We start from the raw sequence: 12,748 nt of genomic DNA, 5'->3' as shown, positions 1-12,748 counted from the left end.
AAATCCCTGAAGGCAAATACTGACTGTACATCTCAGAAATCAAAGAAAATATATGTTGAAGGGAAATGTGAATCAATGCTTGGATCATTCTGGCATATTTGTCTGATTTTACCTAATTTTTGTATAGGATAATTTCATGATTTGACAGAGACAAAACATCTAGCTCTAAATTATGGGCTAAGATAAATAGAATTTCTCTGAGCTTTCAATTCTGTTAAAGGCTGAAATAATCTCTCTAAGAAAGCCAGTTCAATCAGTTTGTAGAGTTTATAATAGAGTCCAAGTTGCACTGACAGAAAGACAGGCGAGTTAACCACCTGACTCCCCACAAACAGCTACCATGTTTTGTAACACATAGTAAGATGCACAGTCCAGCTAATTTTCTCCTCTCTACTATTTTAATCCTTTTTCCCTTTGTGCAGCTTGCAAAGTTATAAAGGGTTGATTAAATTGTCCAACCTTCACAAAAATGGGCCGTGTTCAACTACTAGAAAGCTGATCATCCCAACAGGTGTGTAAACTGGGGACTGAAAAACTCTACTGGGGAAGATGGTTATTGGTGGATACAGAGTCAGAAGATATATGAGATGATCTTCACCCTAAAATCCCAAAGACTGATTTCTTCTCTTCAGGGTATCTCCTTCTCTCAAGTTGCACACTTCCAAACATTGTAGCCTTTGTCCAGGTCCAGGGGATCTATGAAGTGGGTAGAAAAATGAGGAGAAAGACAGAAACAGGCTATCCACAGCAGCAAAAAGGATTCATTAAACCTGAAAGAAGCCTACCTTGAGTCAGAACAGTCTTCCAGATTAAATGGAGGTGTGGAGTGCATGCTAAGAGCAGTTGGAGCAGTCTTACTAGCAGACTAGAGCAGAAAATAGAAGGAAGATAGTGAAAGAAAGGGGCTGGTCCAAAGAGAAGCGTATTTCTTTTATACTAGATGGGTTAATCTCTACAAAACAAGCTTGTGAAATCAGGGCCCACAACGATTTGGCTTTTAGAAAAAAAATTATTATTAGAGCAGAATAATCATTACATTCAAAACAATGGACATTTGTACAAAAGTAGAGTCATATGGTCAGCAGTGGACCAAAACTAGTAAAAATACCTCTTCAAAGTACTGTCAGAGTAACATTTTATGATGACAAAACCCGTAGCTAAAAGACATGGTACAAAACAAATGTTTATTTCAGCAAGAAGAGAAACTAGATCAAGGGTAGTAACAATTCCGAGAAACTCATATGCAGAGTAATGCAAGTACAGAATTGTTAAACCCTGTGCTACATTAGCTGACCTTCATCTTCGACATTATACAAACAAAGCCCTTTAGTTATTGGTTTTTGGTATTTCTCTGAGGATCTGGCACATTGGGAAGCAATTTCAGGAAGTGCATTTTACAGGTGCATACAGCAGTTCCCCTCCAGGTAGTTTTAACATTAAAATGCAGGCTTGTTCATGTACTCTTCCACTGTCTGGAGGGAAAAAAAAAAAAGAAACAACTGATGCATTATGGAGCAGTACAGTAATATTCAAACAAACCCTCTCGTCCTCTTTGAAGACAATTGTAGTTTTGCATGGAATTAGATTAGATTAATTAAAATGTCCAAATAATTCTGCTTTAAAAACCTTTAACAGCCTTTTAGAATCTGATCTTCAAATCATGACATACCATGGTTGTAAACTCACCCCATCTCTAAACTCATCATGTCTAGCTGGCCTTTGTACATAGCTGGCCTAGTTTCATGTGCAAATGCCAGACCACTTTGAAAAACTGTTTGACTCGCATAGTGTGCCCCTAGCTAGTTCCACCAGTGTGCTGTTTCCTTCAGTATTAGAACAGATCCTTCACCACCTAGGAAAAAATGAAGTGAATCCATCACATTCAACTGCTTTTGCCATTCCTGGCTCAACAGTACAAGTTACAGAAGATAATTCCTGTAGGGTTCTGAAGAAAGGCTACGTATTTGTGCCCTGCAGAAAATCTACACAGGTGTTTATCAATGAAAGTGGAATTTGCCAGCACAGACTCATTCCAATTCTAAATGTTAATGGTAAATCATCTGTTTCCAATATATTGGTGAAAACAGAATAGATTTTTCTGTATTTATATATGCATATGTATACATAAAGTATAATCTTAGATTACATTCTTATATAATTTCTTAGATGTGTCTTAAACTGTTTCTTAATATAATATCCAAGAAACTCTAGCAGTTAAGCTGCAAGAGAGCAATGGCAATATATAAAGAGCCTCCAGATGAGTCCGCAAGACACCAAGAGGGTTGAACTGAAAGCTTGCATAACTTCTACCTTAACTGCATTGTTGTACCTATTGAGACTGAACTTAAGACACATTTGGCTAATTAAGTACCAGAAGTGCTTAACTGTATTTTAAGTTTCTGTCAAACAAGGAAGATGTAGGAAGTGAAGTGTTTGCCTTTTGTCTTCCTCTGCCTTACCTCCTGCAACATGTCAGAGTCTTCTATGGCTTTCACTGCAGATCTCTTTGAAGTTTCTTGTACTTCTCCACCAATTATAAACTCATCAAGAATAAAATAAGCTTTTTCAAAATTAAAGATAATATCCAGCTCACACACCTGCCAGAACGAAAGGACACCCCACATTTAAAGCACTTTTACAGCATTGTAACAGGCCAAAAGTTAAGATGATCAGCATATGCACTCCTGAGGCAGGTAGAAGGGTGATGAGAGATACTGCATATGATGTAATATTGTAGCTTCTTGCACATATTCTCTCCACATACATAGCCTCGATTTACAGCAAAGATATTCCATTTATTATATTTTATATAATACAGTACTTCTATACTGGTTTTCAGAGAACAAAGCTGACTTCCTAGCCTACTAACCTTATAATAGGTCTTATATAGCACTTGTAATATGGGTTACATACATTCATGCAGTTTCACAGAGCAAGACAAATTCCCTGTCCTAGTGACCTTACAGTCACCAACTGCTCTTTTGTTTTGAGGCAGTGCAGGTGTGAGTCATGGCAGAGTGATTTAAATCAGAGATTAATTAAGGTAGTGGGAACAATTTCAAAAATATTCATAGAAAAGATGGGTCTCTTGTAGTCTTCAAAGACTTATTTGGACTTTCTTCAGGTCTTTTCTTAAAAAAAAACCCAAAACACTATCTTTTTCTTCTTTATATGTCCTTAATTCTTACCCAGTATTATGAAACAAACAAAACCACCATATCTGAAGATGTCAGGAGAGAGAAATAAAGTACTGTCACCCAGGGGTTTTTTATTTTCCTCAAGCTTTCCCCTCAAATCCTATTCCAAGACAGACATACAAAGCATCAAGATTAATTTTGTTTTGGGAGAAAGAATGGAAAAACAAAGTGATGATACTTTCAGCACTATTTTATAAAATATTCTAAAAATTAATTTCACTCTGCATTGAGAGGGTCTATGGGGCAAGTAGTGCAGATGTAAATACAAAGCTAAACAGCTACAGATAACTGTTTATCAGACAGACAGGAATGCAGTTCATGGGAGAAAGTGAAACCTACGTTTCCAAAGTATCTGTCCAGAAGCTCTACGTATCGGTGAACGACCTCTAGTGTCAGGAGCTCATTATCTTGGTCTTCTATTGCACAACAGAAATACAAACTAGCATATCTGAGGAAACAAAGGCAAAAACGTGAGAGTGAACAGCTGGATCCTCAGTGCTCTGCTCCTCTCCTAGAAATTACGCAAATGACAGTTAATGTCTTGTCTCTAAAACAGTAATTTTCTTCCATTCTTATAGTGTCCCAGAGAAAGACTTTAAAAGACCAGATAATTTAAACAGATTTTTAATTCAGTTAGAAAAACAAACTGCACCCTTGGCAAAATGGGATACCTCCAACACCGGTCTTAATAAAACGAACAGTAAATCAGTAGTACACTAAAGATCTCCCTCACCTGCTGCAATAGCACTACAGTACGTGGGATTAATTAAACTATAGAATGAGTTACTGCTCTTTATTAAAAAATAAAAATAAAGGCAAAAATAAAGGTGGAAGGAGTTACATCTCGCAAGCCTGCTGGCTATCAAATGACTGGCAGTGTTTAACATAGGGCCAGAGAACATGAAAACTGCTGAGACCAAACAACCCTCATAACTTACTTGCAGCAGAACTTTATGTTTAAATCAAGCTAAGATGGGAGTAACGATCTACCTCAACTCCCTGGTGCTGTGGCTGGAGCCCCATCTTGTCACAGCATCTGGTCAGATGTTTACATCCGTCACTTCACAGCAAGAACTCCATTTTTGCTAAATGGGAGATGCCGCTTAATTTGTACAGTGTGCTATACCTTAAAGCTACTTCTGTTTGCAACAACTTTACAAGAATTAACTGGCAGTTAATGCTAAGCATCATGTAACCGGGGACCAGTGATTTGTTTGGAAAAGGAAACGGGCATTAACGCTTTCCAGAGCAACAAACGTTTCAAAGACAAAATTTGACAAAATGTTGAAGTGCCTCAGAACAGTTCATGCAACCTCCTGACGAGCCTGATAAAGCCCAGCACATGTCTCAGCAGGCTACCTTGGGGAACTAGAAGAAGCAGTGAAGTCTAAAGCCTTCTAACAAAATTTCAACCACTAATACCTATTAGGTTACTCCCATTTTTCTCATTTGACAGATTGTACAAGTATTTTTCACCCCACACATGACCCTGCTGATTTATCCAGGGATGCTGTGCTGTTAGACACTGTTAGATTGCTGATGGCAGGCTCCTACCAGCTTAGTCTAGCACTTAGGGTTTGTTCGGTGTTTTTCTTAAAGTGAGCCTTTATTTTCCCTCTTCTAGCAAGTGTTATTTATGTGAATAGTAATTATGTGTTCTCATAAAATTACTCACACCTTTTGTAAACAAGCTTGAGGTCTTTCCAGTCAACAAAACTACTTGTCTTTTGATTGCGAGACAAAATAATCTGAATAATTTCTCGAATGATCTTTTTCTTCTCTTTATCTGGTAGCGTCGTATACCATTTCTGAAGCCTTAATTTCCCCTGCCGACTGAACAGCAGTATAAAGTGTATCTAGAGTAAACAAAGCAACATGGTTAACCCCGGGGCCATGGCCAGAGAAGAGCATTCCTGTGCGTGACGCCGGAAATCGGTGAGATCTTAGCGGAGGCACCTCCAGCCCCAGTGTGGCGTTCGGACCTGGCGTCAGCGAGGTCCAGGGGAGGCTGAGCCTGGGAGCAAAGATCCCTCCCCTCTCCTGCTTCTTCCCTGGGCAGCTCTCCCCTCCCTGTGGGACCTCTCCCCTAAGCATGCCCTTCGCATCCTCTCCCACCCGCCCTCCCTTACCTTGTGCAAACAGCAGCTTTGCTTCCTGTTCTGCCACTTCCCTGGGGAACAGGAGGAGCATCACCACTTGGCAGCGGTGAGAAGAGGGCCCCTGACCCTCCTCCAGCAAGGTTAGACACCTCAGTGAAGGGAATAAAGACTTATATACACCAGGGCTAGGAGATCAAGGATGCAGAGCATGGCACAAGACTAGGAATATGAATACCTAGACAGTAATCATAATCACTAACAATTCTGGTATTGCACTATTCCAGGTGACAAACAAAGCAGCATGTTCCTAGAAGAGGCTACAAGGAGCAGAAGAAACCAACTGCTTTGGAAAAGGAGCCTGACTAGTTTTACTAAAGAAATCACCAGATTACGAAACACAGATGACCGTGATGACAAAGGGCAGACCTCAGCGACCAAGGATATTGCATTAAACAAAGCACAATATGTATTTAAATTACTAATATTTAATAGTAATATTAAATTACTAATATTTAAAGCCAGTCATCACACGGTTTGACCTGTGATTTTTTCACACTTAGCATTAGTAGTATTATTGAAATACGGAAGTGCTAGCTTTTAAACACCAGTGGGCCTTTGGGCAAAAAGTATCAATTCACATTTATACAAACACTTTTATTAGCAGATGAAAATAATTGGCCATACTAAGTCTTTAAGCAATACAGTAGGTCATCTACCCACAGCACGGAAATGGCTTTAAGAACGCAGGAAATCTATTTGAGGATGACATCCATCTCAACAGGACGTCCTCTGCTAAATGGAAAAAAAAAAAAACAACCTAGTGGGCCTAAAGATGCTTCCAATGGCTGAAGACAACGTGAACTGCCCTGGTCTCGACATCACTTTTCTCACCACTACCAATGCCTGGAGGTCAGGGGCTTGCAGGAAGGATGTCTAACTGTAGTCACAGCCATGTGCATGATGACAGGCACCTGTCACTTGCCCATGCAAAGAGACAAGGCTTCCCCTAATGCTGGGAGGACCAGGGAGAAGCACAGGAGCCTCATTTTCCTCACTTGCTCCCAATCCTTGCAAACTCCCAACGGAAGAGCTGGCAGGTCCCTTGCCACATCCCCATTCCCATTAGCCTAGCCTTACCCTTCCCTACAGCTTCTCAATCTACACCCTAATCCCTTCTCCCAGCTTATTGTGCCTATACTTCCCCATCACTCCATCTTTCCAGTAAGGATTAAAGTTAATGTTCACAATTACAATGCAGACTTCTGTAAAGATAAAATCATTTTACGTTCTGGTGTAGTCCAAGCAGAGAAGTGCACCAGAGAAGCTTCTACATAAAACAAACAGGCAAGCTACTGGATTTTAAACAAAGCATTCATTCATAAATCAGAATCGTTCTCTAGCTATTAAGTCGCATAGTTGCTGAGTAATCCGGAGATAAGAGTTCTGACTATATTGAGAAAGACTTCAAATGGGGGATCATTTTAGGAAAAGGTGGACTGTTTTATTCATACCTGCCTATGGCAGGATCTACTCCTGGAAGTATGGCTCTTGCTATCATTAGTCTAATATGCTTGATGAAATTACAAGGATTTTGTAGCTGCCTTGGGTTGAGTCCCATAATACTCTCCAGATGAGCTTGCTAAATAAAAACAATTACGCTGCTGGCAGTACACATGGCCTGATTACAGTGAAGATCAAAGCACCATGCTCTTGCCTTTCTCAATTCATATTACCAACTGGGTTTGACACGGTAATGTTCCAGCTGTCAGGGTTACCCCTTCCCAGTAGATGAAGGGACAGTACTTACTGTCCATACACGTGTCCACTGAGAGGAGCTGGATGAATGAAAGACTATTTTGCTTGCTGCACAGCGCATTAACTCCAAAGCCTTTGTAAAGATGAATGCTTTTTGAAAAGCAGAGCAGAGGTTCTGCAGATAAGAGCAGAAGGTCAGCAGGTGTCCATTTAAAAGCAAGCAGGCCCAGGTAGCAGTTATTTGATAAACAAATTTCTAAATACACCGTGAGTCTGATAGGAGAGGGTGATCAGATTTGGTTGAAAGTGCAGGCAATTAGTCAAAGAATCCCTAGCAAAAGCTGACAGCATGTTCAGTATAACAAGATCGTGCTGTTTGAGACATCCTCAGGAAGAAATCCATTTGCCTGCAGTGCTTCAACAGAAGCAGATAATGAAAGGGTATTTAGGTTTACGTTCAGCTGTTCGACCCAACAGACCTTAAATTTGAGTGCCTGCGAGTAATACATTTATATCTCAAGGAGAGCAACTTTATGTCTCTAGAAGGTTAAATACCAACAAACCAGAGAATTACTGTGAATATTATTGTTATTTTCTGCTGATTAGTTTACTTCAGTATGTTATGCTTCACCCATAGGAAAGTGAGCTGCTCTCCATTTAAAATTGCTTTGAAAACTCCACTGTTTCTTATATAGATGCAGTTGATGTTTCACCACCACTTTCATGAGTAGAGGCAACATTATTTGCAATCAGAAAATATCCATTAACGCTCTTAAACACATCAAGATTCGTACACAAGCTTCAAAAATCCTATCTTTTGGGTCTCCCATCCCACACTCTCTCTCATGTGCAGACTATAACTGCATACCTCATAAGGTAATTCTACTATTACAGAAATATATACAGCTAGAAAATAGATAAGAGACTCTACTGTAGTCCATTTCTAATTTTACAGTCTGCAGCAAAATAACGTACCCTCAAGCCTAGCTACGTATTACGGGCCAGCTGAGAGCTCCTGTAACAAAACAACGTATTAGAAAGTTGCAGACACTTAGAAGAGGAAAATATTGCAGGGCTTTTTAAAAGCTTTTGACTCATTTCTTTTTCTAATTTCTGAAGTCCATTCAATCTGGGGAACTCTCTAGGAGGTAAAAAAACCTACATTCTCAAGAGGTTAAATGGCTTAATTGCTGTAAGCATAAGCATCCAATTGTTACAGCCATTGTATCGTTCAGTTCAGCTTTGCTCTGCCCAGCCACACTGACACGATACAAGGCATTCCTCACGCTCATAGCTCTGTTCATTACAGCTCACTGGAAAGATTCTGACGCATCAATAAACCTGGAAATGTTGAACTACTGCACAAATACAAATCTAAGAGCTCATCTGCTCCTTGCTCCTTGACTGTGAAAACATATTCGCTTTCCTGTAGTGCTAATGACACTAAGACAGATGTTGACTAAGGAATTTTTGGTTGGTTTTCAGCAGCCAGACTACAAATAGAGGTAGATTATCCCGCAATGTCTTACTCATCTTTAGGAGTTCTAATTCCAGGGGAAAACAAAGGCAAATGACTTGCTTCAAGCAACATACCTTTGAAGCAGGGTGCTTGGTTTCCTTTCCTGCCATTCTAGGGTGTGCTGGCTGTGACTAACAATCACCAGACCCAGGGGCGACGCCAGAGGGAATTTATAGGTCCACGCCCGAATGGGTCAGGATGAGGAGTGCAGTTCCTGTGAGAGCATCGAATGCCTTTGCATGCAGAGTCTCTAGGAGACAAGCTCTGGCCTGGGAGCCGAGTGTAATTTTATTAGCTTGTTTTACTGAATCAGACCCAACCACCTACAGCACTGTGCAAAATGATCTCCATAAACGTCAGTAAGTAGCTTAAAAGACTGCATTTTATAATTGCAGGCCATTATTTTCTAGTTAGAAAAATAGGGTTTTTTTAAATCAAGCATTTAAACCAGATTTCTAAACCTGAACTCTATCCCCATCTCATGCATCTCTGAATCAATTGCAGCTATAAGTTATATAACAGGTTGGAAAGTTACAGGGCCTTCTGTTTTGTCAAGATCTACAAAACTTTACCTGGATAACAAACACCACCCTGAGTTTCATGGCTATGAAAAAAATCAGATGGTAGACTTTGACATGAAATAATTTAACAGTAAATAGAACAGACATTGAAAATACAAAACACAGAAAGTTTACGTGCTCACAAACAGCAAATGTAAGCCAAATATGTAAAACTAACACACACTGTGATTTTTTTTCCACCTTCCTTGGGAGACCTTTCTCTCCTTTTGCTAATGGACTGTCATGATCTGATATGCAGTTCACCCAAGTTTGTCTCCTGGACTGTTCTCTGCCAAGACTGGAGGTCCCCTTCGGTGCAGCCTTCCCCAGTATTGGCCATTTCACACTCCAGGCTGATCAGACACTTTACAGTTGGCTCATTGGTTCCAATGTCTGATCATGTGCAGCTTTTACAGAGGTTTTAAAACTTAGCCTCATCTGTACTGCAACATTTAGTGAGGCTGCCTAAGGGACTGCAGACTATATTCTACTGCATACAGAACAAACCACCTGCAAGAACACGAGATAAAAAAGACTACAAGAGAAAACAAAGCGGCTTTCCTGACTGTCAGGGCGATTTCTCCAGTTTGCCGTCCAATGACATAAACGTGTAAAAGTCACCACATTTCTTCCTGCCATGTGAACTCCAGGGGTCAATGCAGCGAGGCTCTAATTCGCCCCACCGTGAGAAGAACCTGCACTAGAAATGTTTCTCCTCCTCCCGTAAGTCAATCTGTGTAATATTTGCCGACTGGTTTCAAATCTGTTCTGTGGCACCTGGGGGCTCCAGGTCCCTCTGTGGGAAAGGAGGACAGGGAAATGGGAGGACTCTGGTGAGCCTGAAGAGAGGGAAGGCAGAAGAGGAGACGGCAGTGGGAAGACTGCGAAAGCAAGCACCCTTCTCTTCCCTGGGTGCATGGTTTGTGCAAGGATTTGCTCGGCTAGGCAGCTCTGGCACCCCAGCAGCATTGTTTTTAGACTGCTTCAGCTGTAGCCTTTCTGAATTCAGCTAAGAGCCCTCCCTAATAAAATAAAACAGAAAGATCACTGAAATTCACAAGTTAACTAAAATTTGCAAACTGAGAATTACTATCCTAAAACAGACAGCTTGGCAGAGCTGGGAAACTCGTAAGTTTTTCTTAAAAACTTTCCATTTAAGCCTGCTGCTGCCAGTGGGGCAGCAGGCAATATATGACATGCTAATAAAGAAAAACTCATGGACCACATAAAAAGGGAAATGAGATTAAAAAAAAGACACACCTTCAGCTGCTGACATGACAATGGCTGCTGACAGAAACCTGGGGAAAACCAGACTGACTGGCTGTACCTGGTTGAGAGGAAGCAGCTTTTTATCATAAAGTTCTCTTTTAACTTATTCTGACTGCCTTGAAGTCTGCTTGATCTTCTGGCACTGTTTTAGTCTAGTTGAGTTCATATTCTGCTTATCTTTTACTATTTTTCATTCTTTCCTCTGATATGAAAGAATGTGTTTCCCAACAGAGACAGCTGTCCAGAAATTTTTACTAGTATTAATTTTTACATCATGACTAAAAATGAACAAATCCTACTGTCATTAAATTGTTTCTTGTAAAAAGTATGAACATCCAAATTATTCCACCCATTAGCTGATTTTTTTTTCCTCCAAAACATTTGAAGACCAAAAAATTCCTTTTAGTTTTTGCTTTGTTTAGTGGGGTTTTTTTGAGGGAGGGAAGTAAATATTTAAATATTTACCAAAAAATTGAAAAGCTATACTGTGAGCACACAGATGGTTTGGAATGCAAGGTGTTTAGGGTGAAATGAGAAAGACTACTGAACAGACAACTATTGACCTAACATATTAACAATCTAGCCACATCAGGAAGAGATGGAATAACGTACTGAAGTATAGGTATTTTGGTATTCTGCTGCTGCACGAAGTCCCCATCTGGCTACCGACCTTTAATGCATACACTCTGCGGTTTTAGGGACTTTTAAAGAAATTATGTAAAATCCAAAAAAGGCTACTTATTAAAAATATTATTTTCCTTACTTGTTTACTGTTACTAAAACTTTTATTCACAGCAGTGCAGAAGCTGACAGATATGTTTGTGAAATACTGTAGAATCTCAGCTTTCAAATTTAAGACACGTATTTAGTCTGTATCACATGAGCAAGCAAGAAAAAAGAAAATATGTGAAAAAACAGCAACACACAAAACATAAAAAGTAGCATACTGCTGCCTAACGGGCACAGAATTCTTTCTCACTTAATCTCCATTAGGAACATTTCTGAACAATTTCCCCTAAACAATACATCCAAAGTCCATGCAATAAAAGCTGTGCCAGATCATTATAGGCATGCATGACTATAGTTACACAATGATTTTATGCTTTTCATGATGCGGAAGTCACCCTTATTTTACTGAAGATTTTAAACTGACCAGCATACTAGAATTTAAAGGATATTTACACCCTATAGTATTGATCCAGCCAACAACCCTCTTGATAGCCTCACTTGGGTTAAATAAAACTACAATCAAAACAGTGTAGCTGAGCTCAAGTTCTGAACCAAAACCCTCTTGAAGCTCCTCACTTCTGATCCCTGCCTAAGGATCAGAAAACAAAGCTCAGGAAGCCACAAGGGCCCCACAAGCTCCCTCCGGCTCTGCTCCTGCTTATCGCTGCTTCTAGCAGGTCTAGTCCTCCCGACCTTGGCTCATTTCTCATAAACAGGCACACTCCTTCACCAAGCCAGCTCGTGCCTCCTCCTCGCAGGCTGCCGAGCGTCCCTCCAGCAGCGAGGCCGGGTTTCCAGCAGCTCTCGGAGAGGAGAGACAGCACAGCTTTTCAAGATAGCTCCTAAGATGCAGATGCAGGCAATGACATCCCATTTTTACAGAGGATAAACATTCTCAGTTCTCTTTAAATCGGTGCTTCTTTATGCCTGCAGGTGGAATTCCTCCAGTTTCTAGGCAATAAGCAAGAACTGATCCAGGCAGGGAGTTTGCACAAAACCTGCCTCAAACGCTGCAATCGGAGAGCAGGCCAGTGGCCGCACTACAGCCGCGTGAACCACATCTGCAGTCCCGGCTCTGGGGACAGACGGTCGCCGGGATGCTAGCTGGCTGACCTTACAGAAAGCAGCACGATGTGAAGACATGCAGAACAATTATTAACTAGGTAATCACATCCCTTCTGCCTCCTGGGCTGGGCTCTCAGAGGTGTTTTTATTTGTTTATACATCTTTGGGAGGCAGTGGAAATCTTCATTAGGTTACTGTAAGGAGGAGGAGACCAGGGGAGAGGCTGAACAAGCTGCCAAGAGCCACCCCTAATTCACTACAGCCCCAGTGTACTTTACAGTCACAAGAAGCCATTTCCCAGTCTGCTCCTTGAACACCTCGTGAAGAAACAGAGCTAAAATCTAGCCCAGTGGACTCTGGCAAAAAGTGCAGCCTCTTTTACTCTCATTTCCAGTTCGTCTTATTAGGCATTTGCAAAGCCCTGCTACATGAAGGTACTGCAGTGCCCTTCCCTTGCCCCTCTGACCTTTCAAGGAGCAAAGTTTAAAAGCTTTGCTCTGGGACAGGGCGGACACACCAGAAGGTGACAGGACTTTCCCCAGCTCCTCGGCCAGC

General features: G+C 40.9%; 1 protein-coding gene across 1 annotated transcript; it reads right to left on the bottom strand.

Annotated features, from left to right (window-relative positions):
- Positions 1–990: 990 nt before the first annotated feature.
- Positions 991–11,821, bottom strand: LOC104627657 (AP-1 complex subunit sigma-3; the record flags this gene model as incomplete). Its single annotated transcript, XM_010295987.1, has 5 exons — positions 991–1,472; positions 2,460–2,597; positions 3,537–3,645; positions 4,875–5,053; positions 11,762–11,821. Coding segments are annotated over 5 exons (522 nt in total), but the record flags the coding sequence as incomplete, so codon positions are not given.
- Between the last annotated feature and the right edge of the window lie 927 nt (positions 11,822–12,748).

This window comes from Phaethon lepturus, unplaced genomic scaffold, assembly GCF_000687285.1.
Source record: "Phaethon lepturus isolate BGI_N335 unplaced genomic scaffold, ASM68728v1 scaffold36431, whole genome shotgun sequence".
In the NCBI taxonomy this organism is placed as follows: domain Eukaryota; kingdom Metazoa; phylum Chordata; class Aves; order Phaethontiformes; family Phaethontidae; genus Phaethon; species Phaethon lepturus.
Note: the sequence above shows the minus strand (reverse complement) of the source record. Positions and strands in the feature narration are given on the sequence as shown.